The sequence below is a fragment of the Calypte anna genome, chromosome 8 (genome assembly GCF_003957555.1).
Source record: "Calypte anna isolate BGI_N300 chromosome 8, bCalAnn1_v1.p, whole genome shotgun sequence".
NCBI classification, from domain to species: domain Eukaryota; kingdom Metazoa; phylum Chordata; class Aves; order Apodiformes; family Trochilidae; genus Calypte; species Calypte anna.
This window is the reverse complement of record NC_044254.1, coordinates 26,878,243-26,895,698: the sequence shown is the minus strand read 5'-3', so window position 1 is coordinate 26,895,698 and position 17,456 is coordinate 26,878,243. Positions and strand designations below refer to the sequence as shown.

Sequence of the window (17,456 nt, the reverse complement as noted above, 5' to 3'; positions counted from 1 at the left end):
GAAATAAGTATTCTAACAGGGCTGGGTGGTGTTTTAGGGAGAGCTGCAGACAGCATTTGCTTCCCACCTCAGTTTTGGTAGCTGAAAGCATGACATTTATGTTGATATGCACTAACATTGAATACAGGGAACCAAACTGAGAGTTTAAATGCAATCTTGGGTCAAATGTCCTTTTTAGCTTACCAGCATTCAGTTGTTGATGGGAAGAGAGTCCGAGGTAAAACCAGATACATGCTGAGGCTGCAGAGAGAGATGGGGGAGTTTCTGTGTTAAAAGATGATGGTTGATGCTGTCTTGCACATTCTTGCATCCCAGTTGCTTGCCTGGTTGCATTCCTCAATGTTCTGGCCCTCAGTATGTGATTTCTTTGCCTTAGACTCAGTGAACCAAAGCAAAAAATGTCATCCAAGCAATGCCTTTAAATCCCCAGGTGTCTCAGGCAGATAAGAGCCTAAGTGAGCCAAAGGCAAGAGGGAGCCTGCACAAAAAAAGCACCCAAAAGTATGAAATCACTCAAGCTTGGACTCTTCTCATAGATTCACTGGCTTTCAGGGCCTTTTGGAGTTCTGGTGTGTTGGATCCAGTACCTTCTGAAGTCTGTGGCAGGTCCTGCCTGGGCTCCAGCAGGTACTGGTGTGGTCCCTTCCTGCCTGCATCAGCTCTGGGAAACCATTCTGGTTTCTGAGATCAGATCAGCGGTGAGGTCTCACTTTCTGGTTTTCATGAGCTAGGATGTACTTGTTATGCCCACAGCATGAAAATAACCTCGTGTTGACTTTTCACTTTCTTGTTGTTGAGAAAAAAAGGTGTTATGTTCTTGTATTCTAGCCTGATGGGTCTCAGGCCTCATCCAACAGTGATCCATTTGGTGAGCCAACTGGTGATACTATAAGTCCACAGGTCGGTAGCTAGATAGCACAGGTTGGGGTAGGTATCTGTCCTTTTTTTCTCTACACTTTGAGGTGCTCACTTATTCTTCCACCAGTGCCTACCATTGCTTTCATGGATGCATGGTTTGTTTTTCCTTTTCATCTCTTTTCCCTTTTCCCTCTCCATTATCCGCGGTGTATTCCATGCTCAGTGGTCTGCATGGCTTTTGCCATTCACTCAGTGTTGCAACTTATGTAAATATGTGTGTTTCAGCTGCCTGCATGCTTTAAAGAAATGTAGACTTACTTTTTGTGTTCAAATTCTAAGGGGAAATAGGGAAACTGAGCCATTACTAACAGTGCATTAGGCAGAACATACTTTTTTTTATCAAATCCACTCTGGCCTGTAGTCAGATGTAACATATTAAATGGAATAAGACATCTTACCCATAGACATAACAAACATTCAATGAAATTGTGTAATGATACATGAACACCTCGACCCTAAATCAATGTGATAATCAGAACAAGCAGCACATTTATTATCTGCATGTAAAAAATGTTGAAGTGGGTTTGTGTATTTTTATCTCTGAGTGCAAATTAAAAACACCTGAAAATTATGAACATTCACATTACCATTGGCATACTGATGCTCTCAAAATTACTCATCCAACATAAGTCATTTAAATCCAGACAGTTGGGAAAGATGCTCTTTTCATCTTTTGTGTTACAGAATACCTTAGAAGATGTGGCTGCCAGTGAATGTTCTGTGATTTGTTTCAATGCAATATTTATGTTTTACCAAAGAGACAGTAAAGATACAAAGGTTTATGAGGGCTGTTGTTCCATCCAAATACTCTTATTTTTTTACTAGTTGAAGGATATATTTGATTATCTTCTCCCTGGCAGCCATTCCTGTTCTGTATTACCCAGATCTGGGAGCTGATATGGCTCTTTGCTTCAGCAGTACAGTGCTGGAACCCTTTTGATTTTTGTACATCCACCCTGAGCTGAAACAGTTCAGTTTCAGGTCAAGATTAATAGTCTAAGTAGGAGTCAGTTTACTTTGTACATTAAACCTGCTTAGCAGAAAAATCTTGGAGTAACTTAAGTTTGATCCATGTGGACATAATGAGATTATCTCTTTAATAGCATGTGGTGTTCTCAGAAGGCAGCTCTTCTTTTAACTTAACCAACCTTTTGGAGGCTAAAGCTAAACTTTGGGTTTCCTTGAGTCTAGAAAAGGCAGTGTAAGTGTTGAGTCAAGCTGGGATGAGTTGCTCTGGGAAAAGCATCCATTGTTTCTTGTACTCCCAACAAGAAGGGAGTGGATGGTACCACACGGGCACTGAGCTTTGCCTTTGACCAGCCCTGGTTATCCCACCTTCTGACCATTTCAAGAGAGCTTTCCTGCATCAGGAAAGAGAATTTGACCTTTAGCTGAGTCCCCACACTCTGCAAACCCATAGATATTTTTTTTCATTGTGGTTCTTACTGGTCAGGGTAATTCTGAAATCCACTATGGGAAGAATAATGATAAAATCTCTTTTTAATTTTCTGACTGTCACAAAGAGACCATCATCTGTAAACTACCACCACACAACTCACCTACCAGGAATTCTGGAGATAACTTGTAACAGGAGTGTAAGGCAGTCAAGTGAGGGATTCCTTTTGTTCTGCTTTTATATAACACTTTGTAAAATACTTTCTTTTTTACCAATCAACTGTCTCTGGGAGCTAGAGGAACAGTGTTTCCATATGTTTTTTCCATATATTGTTGTTAATCCCTGCAGAGTCTTGCATAAAATACGTATAATTCTCAGCAATACATTCTGGGAACTGTTAAATAATGTTACTGATTATCTTATTATAGTAATTCCTAAAAGCTGTAGGCAGGAACAAGCAGCTGAACAAAAAAGAAAGCCTCTCTCCAGTGAAGTTACACTAATATCATTGTGCCTCTGTGCAGTGCCATTGAGCAGCACTCTGTAGGAAATCCACTTGCTAAAAACCAGCCCATCTAATTCTGAAGCCTGGTAGAGTCAGAGCAACAGCAAGTCTAAATCTCCATGGAAAATTATCAATTCAGGCCTTACTACTGTGTTGGGTATTGAGCTCTGCATTTGGAAGGAAACTTAATGGTGAGAAACGTGTAGTACAAAAGAATCACAGTCTGTGTAAAAGCCACTTTTGTGTGTCAGATGGGAGATTACTTGGCTCTTTAGAACATGGTTCTTCACACCAAGAACAGCCCAGCATCCAGCTCTGATGAATGGACCTCTCAGGAGCATGACATAGCATTGTGTTCAGACATTTCAAACGTGGCTCTTCCCAGCATCTCTATTCAGTCAGCTGTGCCCATGTAATATCTTTACTTGCCTTGTCTTGATGTATTCAGAGTGCTCACCTGACTATTATTTTACATCCTGACCTTTCAAGGTGCTTCAGCAATTTGGTTTCTTCTTTCCTTTTGATACCCCATATTCTCATGCAGAGGGAATTCAGCATCTTCTAGTTAAGAGCTTCTTTTCTCCATTTGTCTTCCTTTTGCAGCCTTCAACTTAAGCTCCCCAAATCCTCATCCTAACAGCAGCCATTCTTGCAAGGAACTCTTCTACAAGTACCTAAGGGTTCTTAGTAAGTACGTGTGACTTTTTATGGCTGTGTTACATTTTTGTCCCTTTATGGCTGGAGATAAGAAGCAGACAATCCTGATTTTCACAGATGAAAGAAAAGCCACTCTTTGCAGAGCTGTTCACATGAAGTTTTTTGTTCAGTTCTCCCTTTCTTCATGAGCACCACTGAGGGTAAATAATGATTTTCCAGAAAGGGTGAGGAGAGCAGTGAATAAGACTGAAGTCTTTAGCTGATTCACATTTTATCCCTCCTGCTGTCTTCAAAGGTTTAGTGTGGTGTAACTAAGGTGGACGGAGAGAGAGAGGGAAAGAACTATATTTAATTATTCTACCAAGTATATTAAACTTTTCTTATTGTTTCTTATTGTTTAATCCAATTCATTTTGGATTAGAGCACACAGTTTGAACAGAGGAGTTTTTACCTGGTCATCCTTTTAGCACCAGTGCACCCAATCAGGCTGAATTACAGGGTGCAGATATTTCTGTTCTTGGGTGTATTTCAGTCTCAGCAATAGATCTACCACACTGGGATGTGAGGAAGCCCTGAAGATTTATAATTGAAAGTTTAGCAAAGGCTACAGAAGAGGGAACCTCCAAGCATAATGAGAAAAGGGAAGGAGAGACATGAACTTGACTCTCTGGCTTCTTCAGATCCCTGTGGTTATGTTTGCCAGCATCTCCTAGCAAAACATCTTGATTGTGGAAAGTCTAAATTCAGCCTGAATACTGGGATCAGATGTCATAAATGTTGGATAACTCCATATGGACAAGCTGGTTCTTCGAGGCAAATTCTGAAAAAGAATCAGGGAAGATTTGATAGCACAATTATTGCAATGGATGTCATTTTAAGTGCTGGAACAAATGGAGCTCTATTGAAATACTGCCCAGTTCAGGACTTGCACTGGCAGTCATTCATGATTGATTCTCAGGAACCCTTCAAAACATTTGTGGCTAGAGCATATATTCCTCAAATAGCTGTTTAGTCGTTCTGTGAAATGTGTGCAGACAATTAGAAGCCCTCCAAATATGTCACACTCTTCATGATGCTATCAGCAGTGTCAGGAGAGCACCAGTTCATTAGAATATTTGTCTATCAGCTTTTGGTGGCACTTCAGTGGCCCACTGCCATCATCAGTCTTGGAGCAAGTGCCAGTCTTAGTGATGAATGTTCCTAATAATCTTAGTCAGCTCCTTGATGGACTAGTAGAACTCTTTCTTCAGACTGTTATTAGGAAGTTAAAAGAAAATAGCAAGTTGTGGACAAAGCACTGGCTTATCTGGGAGCTTATAGTGAGCCTCAGGAGGGCATATTAAGCTGATTCTTCATCCTCTTCCTTCTGCTCACTATCTATGGAATTAGGATTCTGGATGGCCTTCAAAACTGAAAGGCTTTATTTGGAGGATCTGTTACTATCATTCCTCTGGCTCAGTAGGAATTAAATAGAATCCAAAATGAAATTCATAATGATTTTGGGCAGCCTGTTCTTACTGCAGGATCTAGGGCTATCATTCTCCATCTAAAGACACAGCACCAAGCAAGGCTGTGAACCTGAGACAGAAGAGGTGTTTTTTGGGAAGGAATCAGAGTCTGGAAAGTCTTGCTTCATGCCAGAGAAATCCTGGAATTGTAATTTCATGCTTTATGTTTGTTCATCATCAGATTTCCCAGGGAATCTGAAAGGATAAGACCAGAAAAGTTCAGGCTGCTCTTGAACAGAGACATCCTAGAGATTCACTTACATCTCTGCTTCTGCAATCTCCTTCAGTTTAGAATCTCTGAGACTTCTGAACAATTTGGTGTGAAGGAGAATTGCCAGATAGGTAGATGGGAAGTATAATTGCATTGCTACTGTTTTGTTAGGAAAGGGGTCCAGAAATAATAGGAGTGTTTCTTTGCTGCAGTTCATTATTTTACTGGGACCACGATAGAGCAGGGTTCATCTTTCTGAGTTTTTCTGAGTTTTTCTTTGTTCTTTTTCATTTTATGGATGTATGGCATCCATCTGGATACTAAAATGACTTTAAGAGACTTTTAAGGTTATAATAGGCTGGGTATTTGAGACTAGGAAAAATTCTTAGTTAGGTTTATAATGGAGGCACTTGCCAGTCATGATCCTGAACCAGAAGGTTGATGTGTTGATGCTACTCCTAGAGGCTAAGTGTAATGAAAATAACCACAGACAAACCACTGCCTGTTAATGGCCAGTAGGAATTGGCCATGAAGACAGGCTAGAGAAGTTGGGATTGTTCAGCCTGGAGAAGAGGAGGCTCCAAGGTGACCTTATAGCCACCTTCCATTACCTGAAGAGAGCCTACAAAAAAGCTGGGGTAGGGCTTTTTACACAGGTGTGGAGAGAGAGGGCAAGGGGGAATGATTTAAAACTTGAAGAGGGGAGATTTAGATGAGACATTAGGAAGAAATTCTATCCTTTGAGACACTGGCAGAGGTTGCCCAAGGAAGTTGTGGTTTCCCACTCCCTGGAAATGTTCCAGACCAGGTTGGATGGGGCTTGGAGCAACCTGGGCTGGTGGGAGGTGTCCCTGCCCATGCAGGGGGGTTGGAACTGGATGAGCTTTAAGGTCCCTTCCAACCCAAGCCATTCAGTGATTCTATGAATTACCTGTCCCATCACCAGAGATATTTCATTGGAATCCTGCTTGCCAAGTTTACTCTGTCCCATTTTATTGAGTCAGCATGCAATGAGTAGAGAAGCCACGTTGCACTCCCGTTCCCTTCACTTGCATCCCCAGCACAAAATTCTCCTTTTTGGCTGGTGCTTCAGCACACTTTTATTTCATGAAACTCCATCACTTGAGCCTGCCCTTTCTGATCAGTCAGGCAGGAATAAAACCAGCTCTGAGCATCTATTGTAAAGGGCAAAGAAATCTCTGCAGGCCTCACCTCTGCAATTCTCTACCTCTTGCCTGAAGCTTTGCACGTAGCAGGGTGCCTCGCCGTGATGAGAGGATGCTGGTGTCAAAACAGCTTCTTCCTGACCTTCCCCTCTGCTGTTCTGTGAGCCAGCTCACCCACACAAGCCTGAGTAGATGTATAATCTTGCAAGAGATGTTCTCCACTGCTCAGTTCTGCTGGGGAGCAGATGTTAATGCCCTTCGATGGGATGCAAATTTCCTTTTAGCATTTGCATAATGTTCCTCAGACCCATTAGCAACCTTGTTACCTCATGCAGTAGTGTCCTATTCCAGAAGTACTTACTGTTGGCTACGGGCTTGTTTATTGTGCAAAATGTTCCATAAAATGGGAAGAATAAGCTGATTTTTAAGCATGAAGTATCTTTGGAATATGTAAATGGAGGATGCACAGGGAAAGTTTTCTCAGTGGCAGTTTTTGCCATTCATTCTGGGAGACTTCATCACTCAGCATTTACACATATATATACTTGTAGCTTCCTGAATATTTAGCCATCTCACTAAAAGCATCTATATTTAGACATTTCTGGTCCCTTACTGCAGCCTTGTCACTTTGGTCAGATACCTGAGCTGTGAATCAACATCCTCTTCCTGCAGTGCCTCATTTTTTAAAGGCTCCTGATGAACAGAAAGAGCCCCATTAGTATGTGAGAATATAGCTAAAGGCTCCACTGATAGCAGCTGCCAAACATAAAGGAAAACATTTACTTTTTTCAAACATCTGCCAGAAATTGCATATCCCCAAAGCTGAAAGAAGCCTTCAAGTGGGATTTAGCAGCAAAATGAGAGGTGCTGCCAGTTGCCTTTTTGGTTTCTCCCAGTGGGTTGGTGACAGCACATCAGAAGTGCTTTTGGGCCAATTCTATAGAATGGAAAACATGTTGGGATTCCAGGTGGCTATGTGAATTGGAAACCTTGTATGCCATTTGATTTTTCCCTCTATTTTCCTCTTTTCTTTATGTTTGACAAAGACCCCTTCTCTCATTTTCTTCCCTATGGATTTGTTCCCAATCGGGCGTAGAAGTAGAAAGCAGAAAACATAGGTGAGATGATTCTGATGCTGTGAGTTCAGTTCACCTGCCTTTTAATTGCATTCCCTGTGACTTCTGAGTGGCCTACATTAAACAAAAGGGTTTATTTCTGCTTCTAACACCCTCTAGAATCTAGTGAATTCCCCCTGTGTGGCACTTGGAGAGAATCTATCCATGAAGTCAACAGCACTTGACTTTCCTTTTGCCTCTTTTCTGTCCCTTTCTGCTCTCTTTTGCCCTCTTGATTATCATCAATACTTTACAGATGCCATTTGAAATGTTGGGCTACAGGCAAGATGCACTGCTTGAATTAGCTCAAAATATTAGAAAACAAATCTCAGTCATTGACAAAACCAAAAAGAAAAAAATTGGCTGAGAGGATCGCACGCAATTGCTGCAATTAATTTCTCATTTAGGTTCCTGAAGGGGGAAATCAAGTAAAAAGAAGACATAAGAGCACATTTTTCAGTCAGAATTATCTGCTCTACTGAAAGACAAATTATTCAAATCAGTGAGAAATTCAGGCCTTTGCCACATCAAGTGAATGTTCAGATAAATGGTGGGTACAAATCAAAGATATTTCTCATTCCAAAGGCTGCCTCGTGAGTGTGCTGATGACCCCTGGAGAACTCCTCCTCCTCTTCCCAAGATGTCAAGTTCAGTAACACCTTAGGCCACCTGTTACTTAAGTGCATCTGCATATCTGAAAGATTTTTGAGGACAGCTCTAACAAGCCCACTTGACATTTTGAAAAGCTCTTTTTTTTTTCCCTGATGGCATTTGAAAAACTGACATCTTTTGTTCCAAAGGGATTCTCTCCCTCCCTCTCCTTTTCTTCTCCTCCTCCCTTTTGCTTCCCTTCACAATCACCTCAGGTTCAGCAAATGCCTGAAGAATGGCTTGGTGTGTGTCAGGTTCCCACATTAATTAGTAGAGATTTTCTCCCAACTAGCTGTGATAGATCATTCTGCCAGCTTCATGTCTGACTTACATGAGAATTGGCACAGGTAGGCTTAACACTGAGTTTGTGAAATGCAGTTATTTACTCTCAGTCATCGCTTCTGATTACCTTTGGTTTGTCAAGGTCACAAAATATATTTACTCCTTGCTGGGGATAGTTTCAGCAGCTTTTATTTAATCATTCCCAAGGATTTCTCTCATCCTCTCGTAATCCTCATAGGGTACTCTGGGCCTCATGGAGTTAGGAGATGGGGAAGCAGTCTCTGCAAGCCCCAGAAATCTTGTCATTTGAGGGGAAAAGTGACAACTTTTCTTTGGCATGGAGGAAACAGCTCAGATTTTGGATTTGCTGTGTGATGGGACACAGCCTGGAGCACTGGACATGGGATAAACGTAGCCCTGTGGATCCACCTTTGAGCTGGCTTTTTTTTTCATCAGCAGCCTCATTTATATAAAAAGTAATTAAAACCCTGTGCCATCCCCTGCCAAATATTTTTGCCCAGCAATTTGCCAACCCTCAGAATTTTATTTTTTTTTGCTCAGAGTCAGCTCTTCTGATGCTGCTGTAACATGAGTTGATTCTAACTTGGTTAAATTCAACGTCGTGGTGTGGTATTTGAATATTTATCAAGCTGTGGAGAGTTAATGCAGTATGGCATTAATTAGCCTTTCTGCCTGTCTTGTTCTTTTTTTAGATGTCATTCTTAGTTTAATAAATTAGTTTCTGGAAATGAAGGAGAGTGGATTCCAGGGTTCATGGGTGGTTTGCTTCCCACTGCAGCCAAGATGAACGTAGTATTAAGAAAACACAGGGTATCAGCACTGAAGAACATGGCAGGTTTTGGGTTTTTCCCCCTCACATCCAGGAAATTCCCAAGAATTAGCAAACCCTCTTGCTTTCCACCAGCTTTAATAATCATTCTAATGGCTACCCAGACTCCTATCAGACTGCATGGAGCTACCATTCCTCACAGGCAACTCATATTATAACTTTAAATCCCATCACAGCTTCAGCATCTCAGCCTTCAGCAGTGGTTGCTGTTTGAAAAGTGTTTTTCCACCATGAGTTGTGGAAAACCCACAGCTCTTTTCTGCTGGGGATGGGTCTCAGCCTGGTACTAGGAGCAGCCTCTGATGCCAGCTGCATTTCTGGCCTGTAAACTTCCAAACATCCAGTCACAGAAATGATCATTTCATTACTTCATTTGTCTCTGCCCAGCAATACCTCCTGAGGATCAGTCCACGGACAACAGTGGAAGAGGAAATTGATAGTGAGCATTTGTTTTCTGAAAGAATTTCTCATTTTATGAATTTTTTCAGAAATATTTCAGTCAGATTTTCTTCCCAATTCAGCCAGGGTGCCGTGATCAGTCAAGGCAGCTCAGAAAACAAACACTTCCTTTGGGTTTTGACTCAGGAGGTATTGCTGTTCTCAAGAGAGGATGTTCTAAAAATGTTCTAAAAACTGTCTGGAGCCATGTTGGCTTATTTTATTTTTGTTATCCCCAGGAAGCAGAACCTCTCTACGCCCAGATCAACAGACCTAAGAAATAGCATTGTTACAGGCTTGTGGTGCTCCAAGACTCAAATGAAACCCAACAACCTGGCAGGCCTTTGGCTTTCATGCTTTTTTCTGATTGATTTTGACTGACCTGGAGAGATGATTGCCCTCCTGGACTGGCTCCACGAGTGTTCCTGATGGGGTTTTCTTGGCAACCAATGGCAGATTCCTATGGCAGCACAAAATCCCAATTCTCCCTGTTGATCATACCACAAGTCCAGCCCCGTCCCCGCAAGCCATGGGGATCCAGAGTAGGAAATCTTACTCCTCGGTCTTCTTTCAAACATCTGTTATCTTCTGTATGCCACATATAAATAACAAGCATCTGAAATTTACTCAGTAATAGACATTCTTTTTCTTTTGAGCAAAAAGCTTGGTCTGTATGTAGCAGTGGCATCATCATTCAAGAGCTTTTTGGGGCACAAGTCGGCACTTTTTATGTCATGGCGACATCTTTTTCATCATCATTTCCATCAGGCTGATCCTGACTTTTTTTTTTCTTTTTTTAATCCATATTTAGACATATTTAAGCAGCAACATCAAAAATATCAGCAGAGTAATTTTTTATTGGGTTTTGGGGTTTTTTTTTCATTATTATTTCTTATCCTGTAGTTTTGTTTTGAGTGACAAATGTCACAGCGAAAACACCACCTGTGGAAAGGATTCCTAATTTCAAACCACAACATAAAAACTTGGTTGTCTCTCCATCCTGACTGAAAAGGTTGCCAAATGGACCTTGAAGTTCTAGTGCATCATGAGGAAGAAATGCTGCTTTCTGTCTGAATACTCATGTTGGGGGTAGAGAAAGGACATCGAGTCCCACTGAGGAAAGACAAAAGATTTCCTAGGAAACTCTAAACAAAGTGCAGAAAAGGAATATTTTTATTTCTTCAGTATCTTGCTGCTGTAATGCTATGCAGACAAGTGTTTTCTTCTCTGTGTGCCATTTTTTTGATGAAAAAAAAAAAAAAAAAAAACCAACACAAAAACCATTTGCCAAATAATACTGGTATGATTCTGGTTTAGGAATTGGGATGAAGAGGACTTTACTGATGGGACAAGGATGGCATGGATTTTGGAATAACAGACTGATTCTGTGATCAAATTGTTCATCTTTATCACTTTTTGTACATCAGAAAAATCAAATGGGATTTTTATTTTATAACTTGAAAAAAAAAAAAAAAAAAAAGAATCTTACTGTTAAACTCTTTAAATGTTTAAGGGGAAATGGCTTTAAGGAGTTCGAATGAAAATTGCCAGTTTTTTTGTAAATATCAATGTTATGAAAATTCTTTTACTTAATGCCATTACACCGTAGAGAAGGTAGCAAGTTTGCAGTGCTTGGGAGGTGTGGCAAAAACCCCAGTTTGTGGTTCTCACATCACATTTGTCTTTTCACATGCTTACAGGAACAGGCTGAAGCTCAAGTGCATTTGCCAAAACCAGTCAGCTTGTCAGCCACTGGTGAAATGAATGGGAACACAGGATTTTATGCTTTGGCATTATCACACAGACATCCTCCACTTACAAGAAATCACTTTTTATTGACATTCCTTTCAACCTCTGCATAGAAGTCATCAAACTGTTTACCCACAGAACAAAAGAATCGAAAACGTCTTCTTTTCTATGGTTATGAAGCAAAAAGTGCAGTGTTTGGGTTCATGCTTTTAGCACATGGTTTTCAGAAGGAATCTATATATTTTTGCCCTACAGAGAATTGTTATGCAGGTCAAGTGTGTTTTCCTGGTGTTCCTATGCAGTTACAGTATATTGAATTTAGTGGTTTAACACTAAGAAGCAAAAGAGGGGGAAAAAAAAAAAGAAAAAGGAAAAAAGGTTAAAGAAATCAAATTCTTAATTGATCCTTTTTTAAGGTTATTGTGCAGATTTTGTTTTTAAATTGACACATTAGGATTTACATTTTTATCATGCTGAAACTAGGCCTGGAGTTATAAATATTTTATTTTCTTTCATCTTCCTGATAAGCTAAAAATGGTTTAGAGGCCAGAATTAACTGGGATAGCAATTGTTGATATGTATAACCAAATTTCATACCACGGTCTTTTCTTTGGATTTGGGAAACTAGAGAAATGGGAGGTACAGGATGAATGTGAATGAAAAATGAGCTGTGGATAGAGCTGATGAACCCACAGAGAACTGTTCTCATTTTTGGTCATTTGATGCTTATTCCTTAGTCACGTGCAAACAGCTTTGTAGTGAATCTGATTCTGCCACCAGAAGGAAGATCCTAAGTGGAGAAGATGAACCAAAACTCAGTGGATTGAGTGTTTCAGGATTAAGAGCAGAGGTGAAAAAGGACATTTCTTTAAGAGTATTTTCCTCATTTGCACAGTGGTGCTACTGCCTTCCTCCAGTGGCTCTTTTGGGTTTTGTCCTCCATGCATGGAACCACAAAGACAGTTTGGGTTCATCATTGCCATTTGAGGTTCGTGTCATCGTGGGTGCATTTCCACTTTTAGGGGGTAAAATGTTGGAAGGAAAAGAAGAGATTTTCCATCTCAGAGGATCCATTGATGTCATAGTTGTAGGAAACAGATCACTTACACAGTCCTTGCAACCAGTAGGTGCTGGGGGAATGAGGCTGGGATTTTAGTGTCTTATCAGAGGAGCTGGACCATCACCATGGACCTTTGTCTTACCTTTACCAACTCTCAGCTAAAAAAACAAATCCTGAATAGTCCTTGTCATGGTTGAGATGCTGAATTGGGAGGTCTGCAAGGCCTCTGCACTGTACCAGTATTGTAGATAACTAAAATATCCAGCTTGTGCAATTGTTTAATCCCTCATCCTTCACTAGCACTAAATCCATCACTTGAAATTGAAAAACCAGGGAATCCCACCAGCCATCCTGTTATCCCCTGTAGGTTCTTGATCTTTACCTGTCATGAAAAGATATTTTGATAGATCGTAGTCATCCAAGTGTCTGATGAAACCTTTCATCTAATAACGTACTGGGCACCTTCTTTGCAAAAATGTTTACTCCATGGTTTTCATTCAGTTTTATTTCTCCATCCTGACACATATTTTTTTAATAAAGATGAAAGAGAAAATGACTGTTGCAGTACATTTCTAAACCTACTTTAACTTTACCTCAGATAATGACCATTTGTTAACACATATGGACACATTATTTTTAACTTTATGTATAATGCATTCACCAACAACAAAACCAACAAATTTTTAGAGATTTTCCATTAATTTCTGTAACACACCATGTAATACTGTTATGAATAAAAACATTCAAAAAAAGGCATAATTTCAGTAAGTTTGTTTCATAGCTTTGGTTGTAATTCTGCCTTTCTTACAGTGTGGGTGTCTGTCGAGGAAATATCTGGGAAAGGAGAAAAAAAAGTGCCTCCATTTTGGGAATGCCTGATTTTAAAGACTCCCAAGTGATGCTTAAGAATTTGCATTCTTATATTGCTGCTTTTCATTGCTGCCTCCCTGGTGTTGCCCTTGTTTTGGGTGTTTCAGGATGAGCATCCCAAACCAGTAGGTATTTTACTCAGCTCCTGTCTAATCTCAGGTTCCTGGGAGAAGCAACACTGTGTAGTCTTACTGAAAGCTGGAGCACCTTTGTGGCACGACAAGTTGTAATTTCAGTCTCATTTTCCTCTTCAAATAAAATTAAGAATTAAAAATGACAATTTTGAAAGTAAGAAAGCCACAAAGCAACCCAAACTTTCCAGTAATATACATAGAATTGAAAGCAAAGCCTTGATCCATTAGGACATTAAGATGCCACCATCTGTTCCAGTGGGACTTTTCTGCTGGTTGGGGTAGGTTCAAGTGTTTTGCTGGTGAGGAACTCTTGAAACCCCATGCAAAATAATGTTTGATATTCAGATGTACCAAGGACTGGATTTCTCCACTGAGGTAAGGAATAATACCATTTTTTTTTTGCCAAGAGGGTAATGCAAAAATGCAAGATATCACCTTGAAATGTAAGGGTAAGAAGCATGTGTCTGTGTACAGGTAGAGAGAGAGGTTTGAATGTTCACTTAGATTTTATTGTATCCCTTTAATCATCCACCAGAAACGACCACTAGGTCAGACTGAAACCTCCCTTTGTCACTGAATATTGTTGAAATCCTTGGATCCCACCTAGGAATAAAAAGTTTTGTTGTGATGAACACATGCTTGGTGTTCATGTCGTTTTGCATATGGCTATTCACATCTTCTTGGAAGGGGGAACACGCTCTATTTGGTTTTCATTGAGCTACAAAACATCAGCTTATAGTGCAAAAAGACACAGGTTTTAAATTAAAATGCATTTTTACAATGTGAGCCAAATCTGTTCTTGTTGATGCTCATCTTAAAAGTTGGTTTATGTTAAAAAATCAGAATAATCAGCTCCCATTGCAGAGCTGTTGTGCAGACTTGGTGTAAAAATTCAGGATGAGCAGGTCTGAGATGTAGTCTTGTGATGGTGATGGATCCCCAGATAGGAAGGACCTGTCTGGATGATGGTGGTGGTGTTCAGAAGGGGGGAAAAAAGAAAAAAAGAAGTGTTTTTAAACTGTGTTGTGGCACTGTACTGTATTGCATTAATATTACTGTAACTTCTGTGCACTAGGAATTCCTAGATGGTTTATTAGAGTATCCAACCCAAACATGACTACCTCCAGAAATGCTCTTGATTTAACTAATGCTAATTAAGACCACGATCTCCTGCAGTAATGAGAATTCATTTAGCACAGGCTTTGCAGAATCAGGCTGTGGTTTTCCAGGAGTGAGGAGCCTGACAGTTCTCTCTTTTCCATGTCAGTGACTTCAAGAAAAGGGATTGATTGCACAGACTGGGACTATGCAGTTTTAACTTGCTTACTTTGGATTAAAGGCAATGTTTTATGTGCTTTAATCACTGCACAGTGACAGTTGCAGCAACAGCCTGAGCTAACCTTGTTCTTCCTTTTTCCAGGTTGTGATATATGTTGCCATGCACCACTGCCTTTGTTCTTTTCTTGTCTGTCTAAAAGTTCAAGTCTTCTCAGGCTGATTTTTATTAGTTTTCTGGTAAATAGTGCTCTCACTCCAAAGAATAGAATTGCAAAGAAATGAAAATGGATCTTTGTTGGCAATTTTCTGGGAAGGGTTGAATCCCTTGGCTGCAATCATCCCTCTGAACCAGACCAGGAGCCAAACACTGGAGAATGAGCAAGGTAAAAATCCAAATGGCAACCAGAAAATGTTGAGGGTTTGCTTCAGAATGTCACCTTGGGTCTGTTGCTGTCACTGTCCTTACTGGTGCCTGGGTCTCTGGTTCTGCATGTGGGCTCAGTGGGACTCATCCCTCTTCCTGGCTGTGCTCTGATGCAACTACCATAAAAATCATGGTTTTTATGGTACTTCTGTTCACTCTCTTGTGATGAGGTTTTCCCCAAGCTGGTCTTCTCATATTGATTTGCTTTTTAGGGTCAGCCCCATTAAAAGCCTTTTTTTAATACCTAATATCAAGCATAGAACTGGCAGGGGGAAGGAAAATGGGTGGTTTTTTGGTTTTGGGTTTGTTTTGGTTCTTTTTTTTTTTTTTTTTTTTTTTACTTGCTTTTGCTGTCTGAAAAGTGTGGGGGAAGTGAATTACACATTTCAGCCTGACAGTGAGGAATATGGGGAGATATCCTGATGCCATTTCCTGATTACCTGTACCATTGCCTGTATCTTTCTGAAATTATCCTACTGGAGGCAGGAAATACCAGGTCTATTAGTGAAACGACTCTCCAGCTATTAGTTTTTAGATCTTTAAATAGTCTTATCTCAATGGATGTGTTTGCCCTGTGGCTCATCTATCACCCCTAAAATGTTTTATCAGCACCTGAGGAATCTCAAGAAGAAGAATAGCCTCAAATGTTACCCATTCAAGGGGCTTTCAGATACAGAATGTTTTTATTTTTATTTTTTTTTAAAAAAAAAAAAGGTCTTTTAAGATCTGATACTGTTTGCTGGCTTTTCCAACCCCATTTCCTAGCTCCCACAGCAGCACTTCCATAAATACTCCTGATCGGTGAAGAAAGTAGATTAAAAGAAACCCAGGGTAATGGGCAGCAAATCAATGTCCATTCAGCCTCAGACGTTTGTGAAAATAAAAGATTATGAAGAATTATTGCCAGGTTCTGGCTGTGTGAAGACCTTTTGTGGCATCTTTGTCTCCTTTAACAGAAAGTTATTAGTCTGAGGAGAGCTCTGAGCCAAGAGCCAGTTGGGACAATGGTGTAAGAGCTTGTGGGGTTTGGGAATTTTGTATTATTTGGCAAATTCAGGTTCTGAGTGGGTTTTTTTCTTTCAAAAATGGTGTTTCTAGTTTAAAAAATGAGTTTGTGTGTGTGTTATCTTGAGGCCTAATGGAGAGAAGGCATGGGGCATGGAAGGGTTTTTTTCCTCCTCATTACTGCAGCCCCTCTTCACAGGACCTTAGATAAATCAAAGCTTTCAGGGCTGAACTTGTGGCAGATTTGGACCAGGTCCCTGTAAGGCATTATTTTTAATGAATCAAAAGCCAGGAAAGGAGAAATAAACTCAACAAGATGTGGTTTTTATTTCCAGGGCCTTTCAGAGGACCAGTCTCACCACCAGAAATGAAATGTATAAGTAAAAAAAATGATGGTGCAACAGAGTCAAACATCTGCAAACATTCCTTAGGGTTTCCTACTTGTAAGCTTTACCATATTTACCCCCTGGATATATGTTTTTCACCATTAAATCAGTGGGTGAGCCTTTGGATGAGCCAGGTGTGTTCTTCTGCAGAAGGAAATGAAAATATTGTCTCAGAAAAAAGAAATAATAGTAAACTCCTTTTGAAAAGTGCATCTAAGATGCCCTGAGTAGCTGTTTGTTGGCTTCAGTCTGACATTTCCCAGAAAGGGCCTTTCATCTCTGATGTTGTTCATAGTTTTCATTTGGAAAGGAAATTGTCATTTAAAAAAAAAAAAATCATCATATTTGGTGAAACCATATGGTGACAGCTTATGGGTCACTTATGGGGACAAGGGGTTACAAACTTAGGTTGGTGTCACGAGCTCTGCAAAGGGTGTTCAGTTCACTCTGAGAAGTGTGTGAACAGGTAGGAAATTCTGACTTTTGGGTTCTTGCTGCAGTTTGAGCTCCTTCAAGCACTGAGATGCTCATGGTGAGAAGCAGTGGAACAGGAGCTTTGAGATCCTCACATGCTGCCAGGGGTTGCAATTAAATCCAGAGGGTGCTTAGTTTATAATCCTGGCTTCTCTTTTGCTGCTATTAAAATACTGCCTGTGTTCTGCATCTCCCAGCCAGCAAAGCTTCTACCTATGGAGGGATCTTTCCTGGAAGTGTTTTGGTTTGGGTTTGGTTTTTTTGGGGTTTTTTTGTTTGCTTTTGTTTTTCTGGGGGGGGGTTGTTTTGGTTTTTTGGGGGGCTTTTTTGTTGGTGGTTGTTTGGGGTTTTTTGGGTTTTTTTTTTTGCCATGCACAAA

At 40.4% G+C, this 17,456-nt stretch overlaps 1 protein-coding gene across 1 annotated transcript in view; it reads left to right on the top strand.

The window, feature by feature from the left end:
- DAB1 (DAB adaptor protein 1) overlaps positions 1-10,469 on the top strand; it is a 105,331-nt gene extending 94,862 nt beyond the window's left edge. The window contains exons 14-15 of the mRNA XM_030455215.1: positions 829-900; positions 9,937-10,469. Coding sequence (XP_030311075.1) covers positions 829-900; positions 9,937-9,981 — 117 coding nt within the window. The 3' untranslated portion in view covers positions 9,982-10,469. The remainder of the gene's footprint in view (positions 1-828; positions 901-9,936) is intronic.
- Positions 10,470-17,456: the final 6,987 nt, after the last annotated feature.